At 36.7% G+C, this 23,534-nt stretch overlaps 1 protein-coding gene across 4 annotated transcripts in view; it reads left to right on the top strand.

Annotated features, from left to right (window-relative positions):
- Nucleotides 1-23,534, top strand: part of Pkn2 (protein kinase N2) — a 100,346-nt gene that overhangs the window by 49,896 nt on the left and 26,916 nt on the right. For all 4 annotated transcript variants that reach the window (XM_021195635.1, XM_029537257.1, XM_029537255.1 and 1 more), the window contains 6 exons: nt 1,224-1,378; nt 10,356-10,473; nt 11,621-11,766; nt 11,856-12,069; nt 20,450-20,635; nt 21,502-21,611. In XM_021195635.1, coding sequence (XP_021051294.1) covers nt 1,224-1,378; nt 10,356-10,473; nt 11,621-11,766; nt 11,856-12,069; nt 20,450-20,635; nt 21,502-21,611 — 929 coding nt within the window. The remainder of the gene's footprint in view (nt 1-1,223; nt 1,379-10,355; nt 10,474-11,620; nt 11,767-11,855; nt 12,070-20,449; nt 20,636-21,501; nt 21,612-23,534) is intronic.

Here is a 23,534-nt window from a genome sequence, read left to right as displayed (position 1 = left end):
GGTCTCCAGCCACTCTGTACTCATTTATATACAGGTACAAATTTATGACATGTCCAAGATTCCCTTTATAATGGCCTGGTGTCTGCATGTTACTTCAGTTTCTGCTGTTAATCCCAAATCCAATTTTTCCTGAAATTGTTATGTTCGCCTTGCCTTTTTTACCTCCCTATTCTACACAGTAAATATTTTAGTGTCGTAATCGACTTGCAGTAATAGACAAGGATTTAATATACAGCATCTCTACCAAAACATAATAAAGTTTGTATACATGTGTCTAAAGACAAAGAACTTTATTACATCATCAGGCAAACCATGCTGTTGTTAGGCAACCCTAACAACCAGGATTCATCTCGTGATACAACTTAGGTTCCCATCACCTTTCATCCACTGGTTCTTTCTCTGACTCATGTGGAAACAGGAAGAAGACAGCTTTCATTTCATTTAAAGGCAGATGTTTAGACAGGGATCATTTCTCCCCTCATCCCAGGCTAAACACCACCCGCTGTCTTACAAACAACACATTCCTGATCTTTCTCCAGCAGAGGGCTGGTACTTTCTATACTTCAGTTCTTTTTAACTCAGGGCAGAATTTGTGTAATAGTTAGATATTTTATTCTCATATCAATAATGTGACAAAGGGTGTGTAATATTTGCATATTTTATTCTCATCAATAAAGGGAGAATTTAGTTATTGAATAGAATAGTCAAATTGTGTTCAAATGTATATAGTTTAAATGTAGTATTTGAAAAACTTGTAGGCATAACTCATCTTACCACAGACTGGTTTCGAATTCACTAAATAGCCCACACTGGCCTTAGTCATGTAATGATCCTTTGACCTTAGCCTCCTATGTGTAGGGATGATACTGTGCCAGGCCCCAAATGGTCACTTCTGTAGGGATTAAGCTGAATTAAAGTAGTTCTGCAACTTAAGTAGTTCCTATGTTTGAGTTGGTTGAATTCTTTATTATCTGTAAGCACAAGGAGATTTCATTTAAGTAACTTGAAACTTATTTCAAGTTCTATTTTTTTAAATATATTAACTTACACATTATGTTTTCAAGGATAATTTTTATTAATGTATATCAATTGTATGATATAATGGGTTTTTATTGTGCCATTTTCACACATGCAGATAACATATTTTGGTCAAATTCACCCTGACATCCCAGTTTTAAGCAACAGTTGATTCTAGTAACAATCATGTGATATTTTGTGCACAGATTGTCCGAGGACTCCAGATACTCCAAATAGTGACTCTCGTAGTTCTACTAGCAACAATAGACTGATGGCCTTACAGAAACAACTGGATATAGAACTTAAAGTAAAGCAGGGTGCAGAGAACATGATACAGATGTACTCAAATGGCTCTTCAAAGGTAAGGAAATCCCTAGTATTTATATGTTCTGTATATATGAGTTTGCCTACCCCCTAAAATTTTGTTTGTCATCCCAGGATCAGAAATAGGAGTAATTTGACTGTCATTGTCAGCCTTTCAGAGTGCTAGGCTTGGCTCGTCTGACAATCCGAGCTCCCTGCTTAATGTCAGCAGGTAATTGCTGCCTTCCAAAGCTCTCCTGATGTAAATAGGAGTCGTTTTCATTCCATGTAGTGCTCCATTTTTCACATGTTTATGGTTTCATTTGGTAAGTTTAGCATTCTAGTGACCCTGAGACAATTTTAACTGCACAATTGGAAAATATAGACAAAAAATAGAAATGTTTTTAAAACGATAGTATAAAAATTGTGTAGTCTCTCAAAACCTAATTGATGGGTAAGGAACATAGAGTTCTCTGTAACTTTTCTATAATCCTAAAATTACACCAAAAAAAAAAAAAATTATTAACAACAACCACAAAAAAAATCTAGGCTAAAATGGGTTTTCCGACCAAGCAGGCTCTGGGAAAGGGCAAATGAAAGCTGACATCCTAGCATCACTTGTACTACTGGCTTACTGTTGTACATTCTTCAGACTGTTACTGTAACTACCATTTGCAATCAGTGTTGAGGGAGCAGTTCATAATGAGAACATATGCTTGCAGATATACTGTGGCAGGGCAACAAATGTTAGGGACCTCTGAACCATATTCCAACATAAGTTCCATAGATTTTATGATTCTGAAAATCTGAGGTGCATTTATTATAAGCTCTACCTATCTAATCTCAAGTAATTCTAAACATTCTTATCTCTGAACATCAGTGTTTTTTTTCATTTTTCAAAACTTAGGTGTGTGTGTTATTTTTGTGTATGGTGTGTATGTGTTCAGGCATGCATGTCACAGCATGATTGTGGAGGTCACAAGACTACTGTAGGAGTTAGCTCTTACCCTCTACCATGTGAATCACAGAGATCAAACTCAGATCACCAGATTTTGGCAGTAAAACCTCTCTCTGCCCCAATATTTTTATTTGTCTGTGTTTGTATAGATCCATTCATACGTCTCTCTGTGTGTGTGTGTGTGTGTGTGTGTATATATATATATATATATATATATATATATATATATATATATATATATATATATTAGATATTTAAACTTCAAAATAAAAGCTCTTTGGTATTTATTTTTGTTCCAGCTTGGAAAGAATATGAAACAAAAGGGAAAAGAATGATTTCCTAATGTCTTCCTACCGACTCTTCCAATAAACAAAGAATATGTGCATAATTACTAAGGTTTTAAGGTTAACTATGAAAATTAGCTAGATTAACAACATTTAAAAAACTTAGTGGAGTATGCTTCTAATGTTCAATAGATAGCGCATCAGGGAGAGGACCCCATGAGCATTTTAGTCTCGCCTGTCTATTGACAGGCCTATCTGTTAGAGCCACCAAAGTGTATATGGATTTATGTTTACAGAGGCTGTCTTCCCTCATAGATGACAATTCATGTCTCTCTGTTTTCTGGTTATTACATTTCGGTACACCCCACCTTCCACAGTGCTCCCCTGTTATATAGATGTCTTGGTTAGGAATAAGCACTCAACTGCCACTGGCTCTCAGCATTTTTAGGAACCACAAATCTCTGCATTCACCAAGTCTTCTCTGATTAATGCTTTATTGATACAGTGTCTCACTATTTAGCACACGCTGGCCTCAGATCCACAATCCTCCTACCCAAGTACTAGGGCTATAGTTATTTGCTAATGTATCTAGCTTGGTTTTATTCTTGGCCTTTACTATAGGAAAGTTTTTTATTTTTATCAAAGGTTGTTATGAAATGTTCTGCTACATGATGGCAAGCATTTTAATATTGAATTAAGCCAGTTAGTGCTATCTGTCATAAGATTTTTTTAAAGTCGAAGTGTGGATAAAAGGGCCATCAGTTCCATTGTATTCTATTAGTTGTCTTTGAGACCTGTAAGACTAAGGATGAACTAATATAAATTTAAGTGTTATGAACATACTAAAATCAAAGAAGTACATGGATAAATTACCAAAACCATAGGTCAAAAACTAAACACATCTGTGAACATAGTGCTAAGACAGATATTTAATATTCCAGTAGCTTTTGAATTTTAATTAGGAAACCACTTAATTGATGGTACTTAATTAGAAGACCAAAGTCTATTAGCAACTGCTGTAGTCTCCAAGACAGTCTTAACATGTTTCTTCTGTCTAGACATGATCTTAACTGTTAACTCCTCAAAGGATCAAAGTACATTTTTAGAGTTTAGAGATAAAATTGAGTTAAAATTATGTGGAGTACTGAGAGGATCTAGTTTAATACTCATGGTAGGTTCTGGGATATAAGCTCTCAGAAAACATGTCTTAAAATAGCAATAGCATGTATAAAGAATTGAAAATAATAATAGTGGCTTGTGTAAGTGACTGCAAACCTGAAGAAGAATCACTGAAGTGCCATAACAAATCATTTATGTTTTTACAGAGGAATTTGAAAAGCAATTTGATACTTAAAAACTAAATTCAGCAAATCTTGGTAGCCCATGCCTGAAATTCCAACACTTAGAACACTGAGATAGGAAGACCATTACTATACTGCCAGCATGGGCTGTGTAATGAAACTCTCTCCACAAACAAAGGGTTACTACTTTGTCTGATAGTGGTATGACCAGCCTGGTTAAGGAACTGTGGTAATCAGTAGAGGTATAACACAAGTCAGTAGCATTTTTTTTTTTAAGATCTATCTATCTATCTATCTATCTATCTATCTATCTATCTATCTATCTATCTATCTATCTATTATGTCTGTACGCTGTAGCTGTCTTCAGACACTCCAGAAGAGGACATCAGATTTTGTTACGGATGGTTGTGAGCCACCATGTGGTTGCTGGGATTTGAACTCAGGACCTTTGGAAGAGTAATTGGTGCTCTTAACCGCTGAGCAATCTCACCAGCCCCAGTAGCATATTTTTTAACCTAATTTATTTGAGAGTGAATAGAGTTCACTCTTTGTGTGTATGATGTACATATGTATGTCCAAGTACATATGCAAGTGGATGTGTGTGTGTGAGGAGGTCAGAAGGTTAAATAGTCTGCTTTTAAGGTTAAACGACTCCTTATGTCTTGAAGTAGTAGCAAAAATAAAGGCGATAGAATCAAGCTATTGGTATCTGAACGGGGAAGAACACAGTCAATGATGACCCTTTAATGGTTATGAAGACAGATTGAATTGAATGTGCTATTCACGTTGATAAGAAACTCACAAGAGAGGGAATAAGCAATTTGGGGGCAGGGATGATTAATTTCAGATTCACAGTCCAATCCTCTTCAGCAATTTAGTTCCTGGTTTCTGTGTAATAAAATCCCCTATTCCTATATGTGGTAATATCTAGACTTGCCCTTTCAAAATTTAGGTCAGATATTTTCAACCTCCTGGTCAAACCCCAGAATGACGTTCCACTATAGTTTAGTCAAAATCCAAAGTCCTTATTCTGATTCTGTAATCCCATAAAAATTGCCCCTGTGTAGTCTTCTAGTAACAGTTTTGTTCTTCTATCCTGCACCTTCACTAACCTTCCCCTACCCTTTGTATATAGCTAGCACACTCTACTCAGGACCTTTGTGTAGGTATTTTCTTCTCTGAAATAGTTTTATGCCTTTTCCTCACTCCCTTAACCCCCCCCCCCCCGCGCTTTTCCCCCTATGGTGCTATTATGTCACAGAAAGCTCTTTATTACTGTCCCAAATGAAATACCAACTCTGTCTCCTTTAGTGCTTTACTACTAACCTGAAATTAGTTTATGTGTGGTATGGATAGCTTCTTCTTCCCCCAGATCCCCATTCCTTCTTCCTTCACAATGTTGTTCTTTTAGATCCCTGTCTGCTCAGGCTGTCTGAACTTACTATGTAGTTAGGCTGGCTCCACGCTTGTGATGCTCCTGCCTTCTGCTTTCCAAGTGTTGGTTACTCCATGCTTGTGCACCCACGCATGCCACACGATCAGTTTCTTTATTGTGTGTATAACATTAGAATGTAAATGTTATGTAGGGCAAGAGCATTGCTTTGCTTTTCACTGCTCTTATGTCTTAATAGAGCGTCCACCTGATACCCTGACATACTCTGTTACAAAGCCCGTTACTTATTTACAAGACTGAATGGTTCTCTCCCATTCATTCCTTACTCTTATCTTCCATTGGCTGCTGTTGAACACTGTTCTTTCCTGACTTCCTACTTGTGTGTACTATAGTTATTTCTACTTTATCGTTTATATGACTAAGATGTTCTTATTATTAATACAAAGACCCAGGGGATGAGATACACTTATCTTAAGTTATCGTCTAAGGAGTAGTACTTCTTACCATTTTCTAATTGAGCACTTGTGGCTCCATGTAGCATCAGTGACTTTCTGAATCTTTGAAGGTTTTGATAAGGTTTGTTAAGGAGACATGCCCAGTCCTTATATTCAGATAGTACACAAATCCATTAATTAAAATCTACGGTTCTTTACAATGATTTCCTCCCTTTGTATTCCCAAGCCTTAGCATACTTTTTGCTAATTGGGAAATAACCCTTTGCCTCCCATTCAAACTAAAAGCTTCATGGGTCAGGATTTGTATAGACCATATTTTAAATTTTAACAGTATATGGTGGTAATTAACATATGGAAAGTAAGCTACAAATATGATAGAAAAGTTAATATATTAATGGGCTCAATTATTTCATAGTTGTATATTTGTACAATATGTGTTATTCCAGCATGGCTCCCCCAGAACAGTGTTTTTAAATTTCATTTATTAATTCATCTATCTATCCATCCATCTATCCATCTATTTGAGGCAGTTTCTCACTATATAGCTATGGGTGGCTGGAACTTAATGTGTTGTCCAGGCCTTGAACTCAGAGATCTGTTTGTCTTACTTCCTAAGGGTTGGGATTAAAGGCTTGCACTACTGTGCCTTGTCAAATGTTTTTTATTAAGTAAAGAACAATAAATACTTGTCCAGCTTTGATATGAGGGCTTTTGCCTTGTCTTATTGTATTTTGTTTTGTTGTATTAGGCTGTTGGGTAGTTGTCTCTTGGAGACGTCCTCTTTTCTGAATGGAAACTGAGAGAGTGTATCTGGAGGTAACCTTGGGGAGCTAAGAGGAGTGTGGAGTGTAGGGAGGGGAAACTGTGGTCAGGATGTATTGTGTGGAAGAAGAATCTGTTTCTCTCTCTCTCTCTCTCTCTCTCTCTCTCTCTCTCTCTCTCTCTCTCTCTCTCTCTCTGTGGTGTGTGTGTGTGTGTGTGTGTGTGTAAACATCCATCTATTTATTTATTTTAACTTATTCACTTTACATCCCACTTGCTGCCCCTCTTCCACTTCTCCTCCCCACTTGTCATTCCCCAACCCCAGCACATCAGATCTCTGAGGGTCTAGTCACATCCTCTCCCACTGAGGCCAGACAAGGCAGCCCAGCTAGAAGAACATATCCCACAGACAGGCAGCAGCTTTTGGGACAGCCCCTGCTCCAGTTGTTTGGGACCCACATGAAGACCAAGGTGCACATCTGCTACATATGTGTGGGGAGGCCTAGTTCCAGCCCGTGTATGTTCTTTGGTTGGTGGTTCATTGTCCTGAAAGCCTCAAGGGCTCTCAAGTTAGTTGGTGTGGTTGGTCTTCCTGTGGAAGCTGCAATCCTTCCTCCTGTTGAGAAGTATCTATTTTCAATAAAAGAAAAAAAGAACAATGTGAAAGTTGAAAATATAAAATGTATAGTTATTTTTTGCTTACAATATGAAATATACATTCAAAAATGATTATCAAGCATTGTAAAATGCTTATTGTTAGTATTCACTTTAATTAGTCTATTAGGTCGAACCATAAGAAGTTTTTTTAAGTTCAAAATAAGTTAAATATTGGCAGTTTCTATAGCTAACCCTAATAAATAATGAAAATCTCCCAAAGGCTTTATCAACATAAAAGTCAGCAGTTCTCAAGTATGTAAACCAGCCTGTATACCCTGAGCCAGCTTTGTCCATTGCTTTCTACATAATAGATGCTCAATAAAAATCCATTGAATGTCTAAAAGCACAAAACTCACAACAAAAATTTAATAAATACTGGAAAGCCTAAAACTGGTATGTAGTTAACTATACACTCCTAAAGATGGTAGGTGATGTCCAAAGTCAGTTTTAAAAGGCTCTGTACACTGTGACATTTGTGTAGGTCTTCTAAAACTAATCTGGGCGAGAAATCCATTTGGTTTTCAAATGAAGCCTTAAGTGTTTTCCTTGACTATTGTATTAAAATAGTTTACAGAGCCCTGGGCTGAGAACATAGTTTGGTTGGTACAGTGCTTGCCGGGCATGCACACAATCCTCTTTCAGTCCCTAGCACTGCATAAAGCAGGCATGTTGGAGACAAGATTAGAGACTCAAGGCCATCCTCAGTTACATAAGGAGTCTAATATCAGCCTTGGATACATAAGACGCTGTCTCACATGAGATGAAGGAGAAGGGAGGGAGAGAGAAAACTATTATCATAGTGCTAAAATAATGAAGGTGATGGCTTTATTGAAAAGCACAGTATTACATAGTTTTCTTAGTAGTGATAATTTTACATTTAAAGTTGAGATACTGAACCATTCCTTTGTTGCTCTAAAATATTTTTAACTATAATTATGTAGTGGACGGTATAATTTTAGTATTATCTAATGCTGAAGCTCTGTATTCAGAGAGCAATCTCCATTTACAGTCTAGAAGAAACTAATAGCTTTCAGAAAGTAGTTATTTTCACATATGAGACAGTTTGATTCATGTCAGATTAAATTACGAGTTTCAGAGCAAACATGTTCTTAACACTCAAGAAGCAAAAGAAAAGGAAAAATTTTTTTTCTGTTTCATGTTCTTTTGTCTAAGGGAACACAAATATTATGTCTGATTGATATTTACTCATGTATTTGACACTCTCTGAACTTGTAACTCAAATTTAAAGATTTACATTAATTGTTTTAATTATATGGATATGTAGGTGGGTGTATACATGACAGTCCAGGAGCCCACAGAGGCAAGAAGAAGCAATGGGTGCCCTTGAACTGGTGTGATAGGTGATTATGAGCTGTCTAGCATGTGTGCTCAGCATTGAACTCTGATTCTCTGTGAAAGTAGCATGCTCTTAACTGCTGAGCAGTCGCTCCAGTCATTAAATAAAATTTAATAAGACAGGAAGAATTTTTAAAATTTGTTTGAAGTTTCATTACTAAGGTAAACATTGGATACTGTGCTTCTGATTTTAAGAGTTATTATTGATCGTACTAAAGTAACATTTATCCTCTTTAGGTTAAAACAATGATGAGAAAAATAGCAATTTTGAATTTTTAAAAGTATTACTAATATTCAAAAAGTATCTACTACCTGCTGAATAGATAAATTGTATGATATACATGTAACTGCAATGAAATACTATGCTACCTTTAAAAAGAAGAGCGTCTGGGGACTGGGCAGATGAAAGCGCTTGCTGTGCAACTGTGATCTGAGTGCAGGGTTAGAAGCCGATGCTAGACTTCCCAAAAGTTGTCCTCAGACCACTACATTCATGCCTACACACACACACACACACCACCACCACCACCATCACCACCACCACCACCACTACCACCACCACCACCAACAACAAACACAACAATAAATTTTAATTTTTCACATGGCATGATGTATGCTTTTAATTCCAGCACTTGGGAGGCAGAGGCAAGCAGATATCTGAGTTTGAAGCCACCCTGATCTATCGAGCAAGTTGCAGGGCAGCTAGACCTACACAGAGAAACTCTTAAGTTTTAATTTTAAATTGTGACATCTTTATATTTGTAACAATATACCTAAACCCAGAGGACTTCATGACAAGCGAAATTTGCCAGGCTTAGAAAGAAAAATGGTGTATGATTTCGTTTGTATGTGGACTCTTGAAAAGAAAGTTGAATAAATAGAACCCTTGTACTAGAACAAGGTGAGAGGAGAAATGGGAATAAGTGGGTCCCGGGCTACAAGTGTTTAGAGCAGATGAGTAGGTCTATAGAGATTTAAAATATAGCTTGAAAACTGGTTAATATATACACTGTGAGACTGGGTTTAGCTCAGTGCTGAATGAGGCTCAGCATCACAGAATTAATAATAGTGTGTATTGAAAAATATGTTAGAGGTGTAGCTTTTAGGTTCCTTCATGACTCATATACACTAAAAGCATACATAGAAGATTATGGATATACCACTCTGCTTATACTGGTCATTTTAATATATTTATATATGAATCAAACATTTTGTACCTGTAGCCAAGTGAATGGTAGAATACTTACCTTTTATGGATAAGGTCCTGGATTCAGTCCCCAGCAATGTGATCAGTCAATCAATCAATCAATCAATCAGTAAGATTCATTTATTTTCTCTCAAGTTATCTGAACCAGAAAGTTGTTTTTCTGTAACAGTTTAAAATCTTGGTGAGGGGTGTGTGTGTGTGTGTGTGTGTGTGTGTGTGTGTGTGTGTGTGTGTGTGTGTTTAATATTATTCATTAGGCCGGGCAGTGGTGGTGCACACCTTTAATCCCAGCACTTGGGAGGCAGAGGCAGGTGGATTTCTGAGTTCAAGCCAGCCTGGTTTACAGAGTGAGTGCCAGGACAGCCAGGGCTACACAGGGAAACCCTGTCTTGAAAAATAAAAAAAATAAAAAAATAAAAAGATTAATTCATTAGAAGCTGGACATGGTGGCACATATCTTTAATTCCACCACTGCAGGAGGCAGAGGCAGGTGAGTCTCTGTTCCAGGCCAACAAAAGCTCCATAGTAAGTCTTTAAAAAACATTATTATTAGATTGTAAATAGTTCTTTTAACCCTTTCAATTGCTAGGTTATCAGTTGATCTTTTCAGAATATAAGAAAGAGTGATCCTTTTCTCTGCTTACCTTTTCATTTTTTGATAGGATCGGAAACTCCATGGTACAGCGCAGCAACTGCTACAGGATAGCAAAACAAAAATAGAAGTCATCCGGATGCAGATTCTTCAGGCTGTCCAGACCAATGAGCTGGCTTTTGATAATGGTGATGCAGTACACTTAAATTTTGTGGTCTTTTACAAGCTTAGGGTGCTAAATAAATGTCATTAAAAAAGAGGCAGTTGGGGGCAATAGAATCAGCTTACCAGTTAAAAGCACTTGTTTCTCTTGCAGAGAACCTGGGTTTGATTCCCAGCATATACAACAGCTCACAACCATCTCTAACTCCAGTCCCAGGGATTCAAGACCCTTTCTGCCCTCTGGTGACACCATTCATGCATGTGATGCACATACATACATGCAAGCAAAAAAAAAAATTTTATGCACATAAAATAGAAAAATAAATCTTTAAAAACATAAAAAAATATTAAAAAGGGAAAGGAGGCAATCACGCAGCGTTAAAGGGGAAGAAAAATTTCGGTTTGGGAGGTTGGTTTTGTTTACTTTTACTTGGGATGGTTGCTCTCAGCTATTTGCCCTTTGTCTTACATATGTAGAACATATTTCTATATTTCAATAAGCAGTCAGATATTTTTTAACTAATGTTTTAAGAAGTGGGTAGCTATTTAAAAGTATTTTTTTATTTAGCATTTTTCCTTTTTTATTTTTTTTATTCCAGTGAGACTCTTGAGCTAGTTGTTTAAAGTAGAGCCAGAAACTATGATTGTCTTTCAGTATTTTCAGATGGGGTTCAGGTCCCCAGTTCTATGAATTCTCAAGTCGTAAGTGGAATAAATCATAGTATCTGCAGAGAATATTTGTGCATTCTCTGATATACTTTAAAATTATCTGGGGGTTGCTTATCGTAACTACTGCGATGTAAACACAATACAAATTGTTATACTGTTTAGGAAATATTGACAAGAACAAAAGTCTTATATTATCAGTACAGACTCTGTTTTTCCTTCAAACACTTTGTTCCAGGGGTGGTTGTGTCCCTACTTGCTAGTGTGGAAACCACTATGTCTCCATCTCTTTAAGTTATATATAGCAGTGTCTTCGGATCTAAATCCTTTTGACAGATGTGTGATTTACATGTATAATGGCTGGGTAAAGCATCACTCTATTTCAACCTTTTATTTCTTATTACTATTGTGTTTTTATCAATATTTCATTTCTTTCTCCTGATTTTTTTAATCAGTAGATTAAAATGATTCAATTAATAAGTAAATTTTCTTTCTTTTTCCTCCTAGCAAAACCTGTGATAAGCCCTCTTGAGCTTCGGATGGAAGAATTAAGACATCATTTTAAGATAGAATTCGCAGTAGCCGAAGGTGCAAAGAATGTCATGAAATTACTTGGCTCAGGAAAAGTAACAGACAGAAAAGCGCTTTCAGAAGTAATTTTAAAAACAATTTTTAGCCGTTTATTATGTTATTTGAAGAATATCCTGGCTTAAATGACAACAATATCTCTTTTCCTAACAAGGCACAAGCGAGATTTAATGAATCAAGTCAGAAGTTGGACCTTTTAAAGTATTCACTAGAGCAAAGGTTAAATGAACTCCCCAAGAATCACCCCAAAAGCAGTGTCGTCATTGAGGAGCTTTCACTTGTTGCATCACCAACCCTGAGTCCACGACAGAGCATGTTGTCCACACAGAGCCAGTATAGCACACTGTCCAAGCCAGCAGCGCTAACTGGTACGTAGCATGTAACTCCCTTGTTTTTGATTATATCAGAGTATGGATTAATAGTTGGAGTCAGAGACATATGTACAGGACTTTCCTTCAATTATATTTTAGGTTCATATAGTAAACTTTACTATTTGCTGGGGCTGATGGCACAGCATGTAAACTTAGCTACATGGGATACTAAAGCAGGAGGTTACAGGTTCAAGGCTTGCCTGGATAGCTTAGTAAAACCCTCATTTCACAGATCACACTTATTCATCGTTTGACTGAATGATGTCCATGTTATCGTTTTATAGCACGTTCTGTTTTGGATACTTAGGTTCATTTTTACCAGCAGGATATTGTGAATAATACCTATCTAAGCTTTTTTTTTGAACACCTGTTTTCAATCTAGAAGGACACACATCTAGCAATGTGCTTGCTAGGTCATATGATTGTTTTCTATTTAAAATTTGAACAGTCATCAAACTTTGACAGGTGTTATGCAACTTAATATTCTCCAAAACAATGCATGTAGAGGTTCTTTGCATCCTCACAAGCACTTGTTATTTCCTTTGCTGTTGTTGGTTTTCAAATTATTATAGCTATGCTAGTAGGGCCATTATTGAAAGTGGGGTAGAGATTCCTGGCTGGTTTTCTGGAGCTGTCTCTATTTCTTCTTTTAGCTCTGTGTTTGCTTCAGTTTTTGGCTCTGTTGTTTCTATGTATGTAATTGTTATATCTTTCTCATGAATTGACTTCTTTTTTGTCTTTAAAAAAAAAAAAACTGATAGCAAGTCTATCTTGTCTGATATTAAGTAAGACATCTCCAGACTCTCCTATGGTTACTATGTGAAGCAAATATCCTTTTCTATATTAATGAAATGTATATTTGGATATAATATGAATCTTTGTGTTAAGGTGGAATTGGATCATTTTAATATCTCATGTCAGTATCTTATAACTATATAGTTTTATCCATTTACATTTATATTAACCGCCAGTAATATATAATAATTCTAATGCTAATTATTGGAAATTATGTTAAACTTTATATGCTTATTCTATGTGCTTGCCCTTACTTCAGACATATTCATATACAACAGATTCTAGGTCATCTGTACTTCTGACAGATGCCTTAGGTTCCATTCTCTGAGACAATTTAGCCAAACTCATGTAGGACTATACTTTCCATTACAGCTTTATTATAAGGGATACAAATTAGACTCAGACAAATACCACATGTTTTATCTTACATGGGGAACATAGATTTAAGAGTATGTTGTATGTGCGTAAGAGATAAAACCAGAAAAGGGATTGTGAGAATGGATAAAGATCTCTGAAAAGAGGGTAGAAGAAGAGAAAAATGAAAAGATATGTAATAAAGCAGAAGAGGGTGAAATGAAGGGAACCAGTCAAGGGGCCAGGAAGAACTGGGAAGGAAGTGAGCGAGCATAAGGTATAGTCACACACGTGTTTGAAAAGGCCGGAACAGGGGCTGGAGAGATGGCTCAGCCATTAAGAGCAACAACTACTCCTCCAAAGGTCCTGAGTTCAATTCCCAGCAACCACATGGTGGCTCACAACCATCTGTAATGGGGTCTGATGCCCTCTTCTGGTGTGCCTGAAGAGAGCAATGGTGGTGTACTCATATGTATAAAATAAATAAATCTTTAAAAAATAAAAAAAAAAGAAAGAAAAGGCCGGAATGAAGCTCATTAGTATACTAAACTACAAAAATAATTTAAAGGGGGTGGGGGAGAGGGGAGTGGGATGAGCCAAAGGCAAAATGCAAGACCTCGGAGGGCCTTAAACAGGCACTCTGGTTCTTAGGTCAGTATCTTTCACCACCCAGGCAGTTCTCTTGAGCTTTAGATGTCCTCATGTTATTGGGACTTTAGTATGTGGGTGTGACTACATGAATCATTACCATGTGAGGGAAATTGCCCTGCATAGGAGGTCAGGACATCAGTCTTAGATGACTCAAAGTCCCAACCCCTAATATTATGATTAGTCTTTCTAGGAATGTCTTCCTCCCTCATGAAGCTGTCTTGAGACCTACTGTGTGGCACCTTGTTAGCATAAACTCCAGTGTGGTCTGAGGGACCACCACAAGTAACAGAGCTTTCTATACTGACAACAGTTCAAAAGGCTTAGATTTCCCTCCCATAAACTAAGGGTAAAAACCTCTTGAATATAACAAAGGTGCTTACTAGAGAGTGAAGCCAGCCTGTGCAAATATGAGACCCCTGTCTCAGAGCATAATTGAGAGCCTGTAAGATAATTTATTTTACAAGATGTCCTATGGTATATAAACACACACATGCATGCATGCATGCATACATACATGAACACACAAACAATCCATCAGTTAATATAATTTAAAAATTTTTTAAATAAAACTTTTGCCTCTGCCATTTTGCTATTTGGTCTGCAAATGATCTTTTTTCTATGATATGACTTCTTTGTAGATTTTTCTAATCTTATTCTCTCATTTGTCTTTCACTTATTAATTAGTTTTAATTAATTACCTGATTTTCTTAGAGACATTATAATAGGCATATACAGAATTTGTACAAGTAATAGATCCTTCATAAGCCCAATTTCTATGTATTCATCACTTCCCCTGCTACAAACATCTCAAACTAAACTGGCACAGATGTATTTAGGTGTACGTTTTTTCCCTGTCTTTTTCTCATTTGTGTTTTAGGGGTGTAATGTTTTGATGCAGTCACTCAGTTTTCCAAGATGGCACTGGTCTTATGGTAATACTTTTGAGTAGTAAAGTTATGGCATGCATCACAGATATTTTTTTTTAGTTGGTGAGTCTGCACTGGCACATCATTATGATCTGAGGTCCATAGTATATATAGCTCACTCTTTGTGCACATTTTCCAGGTATAGATAATGATGGTTATCTGCTATTATATTTCCCTTCTGTACCTGTCAGTCCCTGCCTTGTCTCCAATCTACAAGCCTGTCAGGCAGCCCCTCACCTTTTTTGTTTGTTTGTTTTAAATGATTTTGTTCTTCTCCCTTCTCCCAGGTTCAGGGACTATAGATATTTACCACCACTCCCAGCTCTACAGCTTGTCTTTTTCTGGGATGTCATACTTTGAGTTATAAAATGTGTAGTCTTTTAGAGGTGATTGCTGTGTGAGCATGAGTACTTGTGTGTATATGCATGCACTCCTGTGTATATGAGTGTGAATGCGTGCATGCTTACATGTTTATAATACCTACAAAAACTGCTCTATACAGGTGCAACTTCCCCTTCTTTTTTTTTTTTTTTTTTTTTGGTTTTTTGAGACAGGGTTTCTCTGTATAGCCTTGGATGTCCTGGAACCCACTTTGTAGGCCAGGGTAACCTCAAACTCAGAAATCTGCCTGCCTCTGCCTCCCAAATGCTGGGATTAAAGGCACGTGCCACCACGCCCAGCACAACTTCCCCTTCTTTCTGCTGTTTTAAATTACATTTTTGTACATGATTGCTTTTTAAGAAGTTATGATGGTTTTAGGTATTTGTCTTAATTCATAAGTGACGTTTCAGAAGGAATTATAAACCAGAAACTCCTGGTATTCACCTTAGTATGTGCTGTGTATGTTATTTGTGTCACCTGTTCACTGCTGTCGTTCGTCTTTGGTTCTTCTAGCTTGTGTCTTTTCACAGAAATGTAAACAATTTTCCTTAACTTCCCTTCTCAGCAGCTTTCATGGTGAAGACTCTTTTGGATTTTGTTTTTACGGGGGAATTCAACTTTTTGTTTTTGTATCATAGTTTTGTTTTCTATAGAATTTATTGACATTTTCTCTCAGCAGAGTGGTGCATACTAGTAATCCCAACCCTGGAGGCTGAGAGAGGAGGATCAAGGGTTCCAGATCAGGCTGGATCACATAGAAGACCTCATTTTCAAATTGCAATACCTGTTGCAATACTGAATTAGGAAAAAACGTATTTACTTGTTCTAATAGAATTCATGGCTACTGCTTATGAATACATTTAGTTTTTAGATTCACTTGTATTACATTTTTGTATTATGGTTTATGAAGGCGAAGTTTATGCAGTTTTACCCTATTTCTAATGTGGTTATAAGCAGTTGTAATTATGCCATCTCATAAAAGAATAAAACCTCTAGATATTTTAATAAAGATCTTAACTCCCTCTGGAATTTTTTTGCCCTAAATGAAAACAGGTGGTAAGCATTGTCATGTCCTGATATATGGAAATTAATGAAATATTTAATAAGCCACCAGGATTTGAAGGAGTAACCAGATGTTTTCAGTTTCCCCAGGAAACTTTTACAGCTGAGTATTTACTGGAAATGAGAGTTTTCTATTACAACAACAATACAAATAAAACACAATCACAACAAGTTGTTGCTTTAAAACTAACAGGGAAACAGAAAGCATAATCACTCTGCTTAAGCTTCTATTGTTGCTCCACAACCTAACAAACTGGGAACAAAGATGGAAACTGGTATCCTTTCCACCTTAACAAGTTTGTTACTGCCTAGTTATTCTGTGGGACTCTCCCATCTTAAGTATACAGGTTAATGACTTTCTTAATAAATACATATCTTTGTACCATTGTGACCAGTACTCACTTCTTAGGACAGTATTACAGGAGTGTTTTGGGCATCAGATATACATATTGAATATAGTTTTGCTCTTGTTTCCAATGAGAAAACTCCTGTTATCCTAATCTCTGTTCTTCTGTATGTGGTGTTATTTTATTGCTGCCTGTAGTGTTTTCTGTTTATCTCATTTTGAAAAATTAAAACACACTTTATAATTCTTTGACTTGGTATTCATGAACTTTTTGTGCTTATAATCTTCATAAAATTTTGAGAGCTTTAAGCCAACTTTTAAAAATACCTATTTGTTTGCTTTTTATCAAGTGTCAGTTAAACTTACATGTTCTAAGTTAAATCATAATTCACATATGGGTAGTTCTTTCCCCTGATGTCTTAAGCCTTTCTGATGCTGTTGTCTTTAACTTAGGCAACCTTTTTTTTTACAGTGCTCGAACAGCCACCAACTCCATCCAGTGCATAGTTTTTAAATTTTAGACAAATGTCCTTTCTGTCTCTAGAAATTTTGTACTTTGGGACTTTTTCATTTCTTCCATGTCTCTGTTCAACCTTTGAACAGATGGAATATAGATATAATTATTTTGATGTCCTTGTCTGCTAACTGTGACATCTACTTCAAGTCTCTTTAAGTCATTATGTGTTAATGTTTAATGTAGTGATACAAAACAGACTCACCTGATAGTCTTTGGCTGGCAGGCATTGCAGAGTTTGCCTTGCCAAGTAAGTATTCTAGCTTGTTCTAGGATGCAGCTACGTAGGAAGAGTTTGATCTTGTATGTATAATTTTTAGGGTCTGCTGTGTACAAGAATGTCATTTGGGAGTAATTACCTTTTACTATTGCAACAAAAATCTTTCTGAATACTCCCTGTAGCATGCTGTGAATCCGAGTTTTTTTACTTGTGGTTGGTGGGATCACTGTTCTACCTGTATAGAGAATATTGTTCTTTCTAGTCTTTTCTTAGGGCCTCCTTCCCTGCCTCTGGTGTTTCATTCTCAGACAGGAACTGGCTAGTACCTGAGTGAATGTGATAGAAGGGAGCATGGGGACCTAAGGATCTCTCTAGCTGTCTTGGTCTCCTTAAGATTTGGATTCCCCGAAAGGGAGCATGTCCTAGAAAGTCTTGGGATCATCATAGGATCAGCCTTAGGACTTGTTTCTCATCCTTCAGGGATCAGTGACCCTCAGTGCCTGTGACCTGGTGTCTTTCAATACTTTCATAGCTTGCTTTGATTGGTTGGTGTGGGTTTGTTTTGTTTTGTTTTGTTTTTATTTTCTCTAATTGTTTGAATTGGGGATCTTTGCCCTACTTCTTATTTAGAAATGCAAGTTTTACAGTTTCTTTATAGTAACTAAAAACTGTAAATATTAAATTTTAATTATTTAAAAATGTAACTGGACAGTTTTACTAAATAGTCTTCTTGAAGTGTTTGTACTGTTTAAAATGTGAACATCAAGGCAACATTTTTTAACTATTATTTCAAATTTTATTTATAAAATAAAAGTATCTATTGTCTTTTTGATTCTACTATGATTATGATTATCTAGGGGAGTTGTTAGCTTTGATTCAAGTTTTAAAAAATATAAAATTAATAATTAAAATATATATTCACAAATTATAGCACAGCCCAGATTTATTCTGTACTTCAAAAACCTTTGCTTAACTAGATGCATCACTCTAGTATAGTTTATTAAGCATTTATTCAAAAATAGACACCTTCCTCATCTCTTTTTTTCAAAGATATTAAATGCCTTTAAAATCTTTTTTCACAGTTCAGTCGTTATCCCCCTCCAGGTCTGCCCTCCAACAGTTCCTCATCCCATTCCTCCCCCCTCCCCCAAGAAGATGTTCCCATCCCTCCCCTTACCCCACCCCACCCCACCTTGCCAGGCTTCCCTACTCTCTGGTGGCCTCAAGTCTCTCTCAAGGGTTAGGTTCATCTTCTCTCACTGAGGCCAGACCTGGCAGACCTTTGCTGTGTGTGTCATTGGCCTCATATCAGCTGGTGTGTGCTGCCTAGTTGGTGGCTCAGTGTCTGAGAGATCTTGGGGATCCAGGTCAGTTGAGACTGTTGGTCTTCTCATGGGGCCACCCTCCTCCTCAGCTTCTCCCAGCTTTTCCCCAATTCAACCACAAGGGCCCCTGTTCATTGGTAGGGTGCTAGGATTTGCATCTGACTCTCTCAGGTGCTTGTTGCACCTGGGGGTGGAGGTGGGAGTGGGGGTGGGACAGCCATACTGGGCTCCTGTCTACAAGCACACCACCGAATCAACAACATTGTCAGGCCCAGGGGTGTCCTCTTGAACTGGGTCTCAATTCGAGCTTGTCACTGGACCTCCTTTCTCTCATGCTCTTCTCCATTTTTGTCCCTGTAGTTCCTTCAGACAGGAACAATTTTGGGTCAGAGCTTTTGACTGTGGGATGGCAACCCCATCTTTATGTGTTTTGGTGGTGTTGTTTTTATATCTGTTTTTATATACATTCAGGATATTCACTTAGAGGACACAGAGGGCATCAGATATTACTGAACTGTAGTTACAAACAGTTGTTGGCTATGTTGTGAGTGTTGGGAATTGAATCTTGGTCCCCTGAAAGAAAAATAAGTCTCTTAACTCCTGGGCTATCTCTTCAGCACTAGGCACCATTTTGAATTATAAATTTAGGCCAAGCAGTGACAAAACCCTGTGTCCAAATAGCTTTAGTCATACAATTGCTTGTTTTCATTTGGAAAAAAATTCATTTATTATTTATTTTTCTTAGAAAATTAGTTATTTTATTATTACTTATAGCCAATAATTACTTGACTATCCTGTCAGAAAGGGAAAATAAAGTGGTAATTTTACATTTTAAATAGAAAAGGAATGGTTTATTTATGTACAAAACTCAGTACTTTTCTGTGTACTGTATAACTAGTACTATGTAAAGTTGAGCACAGCTGTTATTCCCACTCAGAATTCTTTGTATCTAATTGAATGCTAATGTTCTTTCGCCATGTAATTGCATAATCTTTGATTATAAAAGGAATGTTCTTTTTTTTCTAAAAGATTTACTTACTATGATATGTAAGTACACTGAAGCTGACTTTAGACACACCAGAAGGAGGGCATCAGATCTCATTACAGATGGTTGTGAGCCACCATATGGTTGCTGGGATTTGAACTCAGGACCTTTGAAAGAGCATTCATTGCTCTTAACCTCTGAGCCATCTCCCCAACCCAAAAAGGAATATATTTTTTTAATTTAATGTATGTAAATACACTGTAGCTGTCTTGAGACACACCAGAAGGAGGGCATCATGTCCCTTTACAGATGGTCGTGAGCCACCATGTGGTTGCTGGGAGTTGAACCTAGGACCTCTGGAAAAGCAGTCAGTTCTCTTAACCACTGAGTCATCTCTCCAGCCCCCAAAAGGAATATTATGTGTTTTTATGTAACTTACTTTGTGCCCTAGAGTTAGCTTTGGTAAGAATTGTGCTTCTGTTGTTGTTTTAATCTCCTATGATACCCAGGCTGGACTAGAAGGCTCTATGAATCATAGGCTATCTCCCAAAGTCCTATCAAGTTCTAGAGTAGTAACAGGTATATCCTACCAATCAGACTGGTGCTGGTTTTTCTTGTATAAAAATTGTTGCCATTAACATAATTAAAGGTTTTTAGTTGTTTAGCTTAAGAAGGGTGGTACTTTCCTCACAGATTCTCTGTACAAAGAGTTTTTGTTATTTTAGCAAATCATCCTCTTTTTCCTTTTCTGAACAGATAACAGACATAACTTTGTGTATTACAATTGTTGTTCTTATTGTATATTTGTTTATTAACAGGTACTTTGGAAGTTCGTCTTATGGGGTGCCAAGATATCCTAGAGAATGTACCTGGACGGTCAAAAGCAACATCCGTAGCACTACCTGGATGGAGTCCAAGTGAAAACAGATCATCTTTTATGAGCAGAACTAGTAAAAGTAAAAGTGGAAGTAGTCGCAACCTCCTGAAAACCGATGACTTGTCCAGTTCAGTAACCGTGCTTTTTAAAATCATGCCACATATTAAAAGGGCCTTATCATGGAGACAGGCAAAAATGGGAAGTGTCCAAATAGGACCAAAGATTTCAGTTGTCATTATTTTAAATTTTTAAAATTTATAGTAGGAAACAAACAAACAAAACACATTTTACTCTATTGAAAATAAATGAAACTACATGATAAATAAAAACATTTGAAAGAATGAAACCCATCATTCTTTTTACCAAAATGAAGAGGTGTAGACACTGAGGTTTTTTCCTCCTGGTATATTCCATCTTGGTTATTTTAATGGTTTGGTGACCAGTAAAAACTGAGCTTGCTAGTGAGTGAGATATGTGCTGGAATAGACAGCATTTGAGATAGGATGCAGTCACTGTTGGGAAAAGCAAGAGTAAGATTTAGGAGCGTGCTGAGGATATCACCGTACATATTGATAAATAAAGCACACCTAAACATACAGCTAGGAGGGAAGGCAGATGACAGGGCAGCATTCTAGAGGAGCCTCTTGTGTTTAGAGGGAAAATGGGAGAGGAATGAAAATGATGAATCATTTGAGGCAGTAAGTTCTCTAACAAACATAGTAGAAGACAGAAGATGACTAATATAGATACAGGAATAAGCAGGGTGGGTGATACATTCTTAAATATGCAAAATAGCACTTAGTGTTTGTTTTTATCAAAACCAATAGATAATTTTGTTGATATTAAAAAAAGTCAGTTAAAATACAGACAGTTCAATATTGGTTATAAAAACATCCTTTTCAAAGAGTCTTCAGTTTCTTCATTCTATAAATTAGTGATAATTGTCTTTTAACAGTTTAGAGTTTTTAACCCAACTTACAATTGTAATTACAGATGATGTTTGTGCGGTTTTGAAGCTAGATAATACTGTGGTTGGTCAGACTAGCTGGAAACCCATTTCAAATCAGTCGTGGGACCAGAAGTTTACACTGGAACTAGACAGGGTAAGATGAGAACTTCTTACTTGAAAATAGTGTAATTTTTATTTATTAGAAGTCTTTAAGAACTTTTGTTATTATTTTGTGATTTGACACAGGGTCTCACTAAATGCCCAGACAAGCATTGACCTCACTATGTAGGCCAGGCTGGCCTCTAACTCAGAGGCCCTATAGGATTATAAGCATATGCCAGAGGTTTATAAAGTTAGAAATGTGTACATATTTCTTATGTTTCTCATCTGAGAGATTGTATATAAATTTGTCTTTAATGCATAGGTATATATCTGATTATTTAGCAAATAGCTGTTGTGTGCAATAATTTGAAAATGTGTAGTTTATATCAACTAGAAATACTGCAGTGGTGAAATCACATATTACAATATATGTATGTGCTTTGGCCTTGTTCTGTATTCTTTTTTCTGTGTTACCTCAGTTGACTCAATCTCCAGTGTTCCTTCCTCATCCTGTACTTGGATTTCAGCGCCCAGCCACTGCTGTGCTCAGCTATTGAGTAATATACAGTCTATTTGTATATTGTGTAGTGAATTATATGTTGAGTAATATTCAATCTATTTGCTGCAGTGATTCTTCTGTCCCAAGATTTTTATACTTGATTTTGACGGGAGCTCTTAAACTTCATTTTCCTAGCTGTCAATGTGTCAAAATGTCTCTCATGAATGATGTAAATAACTAGAATTTAGGCTGTGTCTGCATAACAGAGGGCAGCACACTATATTCCAATCTGCAAAGAACTTGATTTTAGATTTAAATCTATCCATTAATCTAGGAGAAAAAATACTTAGCCTTTATTGTATTGTGAGCTTAAATAAAAGTAATAGATTTTACTTTTTATCATGGAGCTCAATGTTATCTATCATATTATAAAGTTATAGATACAGTGAAAACATGTATATGGTAGCTATGGAAGTACTGCCAGTAACCTCTAGCTTCTATCTGTAAGGTGCTTCCAATTTATCTCATTATCTTCAAAGTAAACATCCTGGTTCGGACTTTTATTGTCTCAAAATTATGTCTGCCAGTTAACTTTTACAGATACACATTTTCACTATTTTACTAATCTAACTAATCTCTGTACCTGAGCCCCAGTCTGATTTTCAGCAAATGTTTTCATTCTAGAATTTATTCTCAGTTCAGAATCATTCAGTCATTATACTCTCCTATTTAATCAAATATTTATTGATTACTGTTGCATCCCAGGACTTGCAGGTGCAAATTGACAAAGAACAACATAAACTAGTCTCTCAGGTTCTCTTAAGAAATTTATAATTCATTAGATTTTCAGTATCTACCTCATTAGTTGCAGGCTTCACTATTCCAACAGAGCTGTCTTTAATAGTCCTATACCTCATTTCTAAGCCCAGGATTCCATCTTAAAAGATAACTTTTCTAGACTAAGGTATTTGTGCTTCCTGGTAGCATGCATGGAAAACTCATATAAAGAAACCTGACCTTAGGATTTATGTGAAGAATAAATGTGAGGAAGAAGAGATGAAGGACATGTACGTTGTTTGGTATCTGTTCAAGAGATAGAACCGTAAGGTAGGGAGAGGGGTGAAGCAAATTACGGGAGTAGGAATAGAAGAAAATGTATGTGGAAAATGAAAGGCAAAGTGGATCTGAATCCACAGCAAGGAAATAGAAAAGAAAATAGTATGACAAGAGTTTGAAAATAGTTATTTTGGAGAAGGATAAATCCTAGAGTTCCTCTGGTTAGAGATCAGAAGTCAGTCCCATCCATCTGTAAGACCATTCTTTGTGTTTATACTGATCAGCTTATATATGCCAGGCATTTTTTTTTATTATTTTCTTTATTTACATTTCAAATGCTATCCCGAAAGTTTCCTATATCCCCCCCCCCACCTCTGCTCCCCTACCCACCCACTCCCACTACTTGGCCCAGGCCTTGCC

Source organism: Mus pahari, chromosome 4 (assembly GCF_900095145.1).
Source record: "Mus pahari chromosome 4, PAHARI_EIJ_v1.1, whole genome shotgun sequence".
Taxonomy (NCBI): Eukaryota; Metazoa; Chordata; class Mammalia; order Rodentia; family Muridae; genus Mus; species Mus pahari.
Note: the sequence above shows the minus strand (reverse complement) of the source record. Positions and strands in the feature narration are given on the sequence as shown.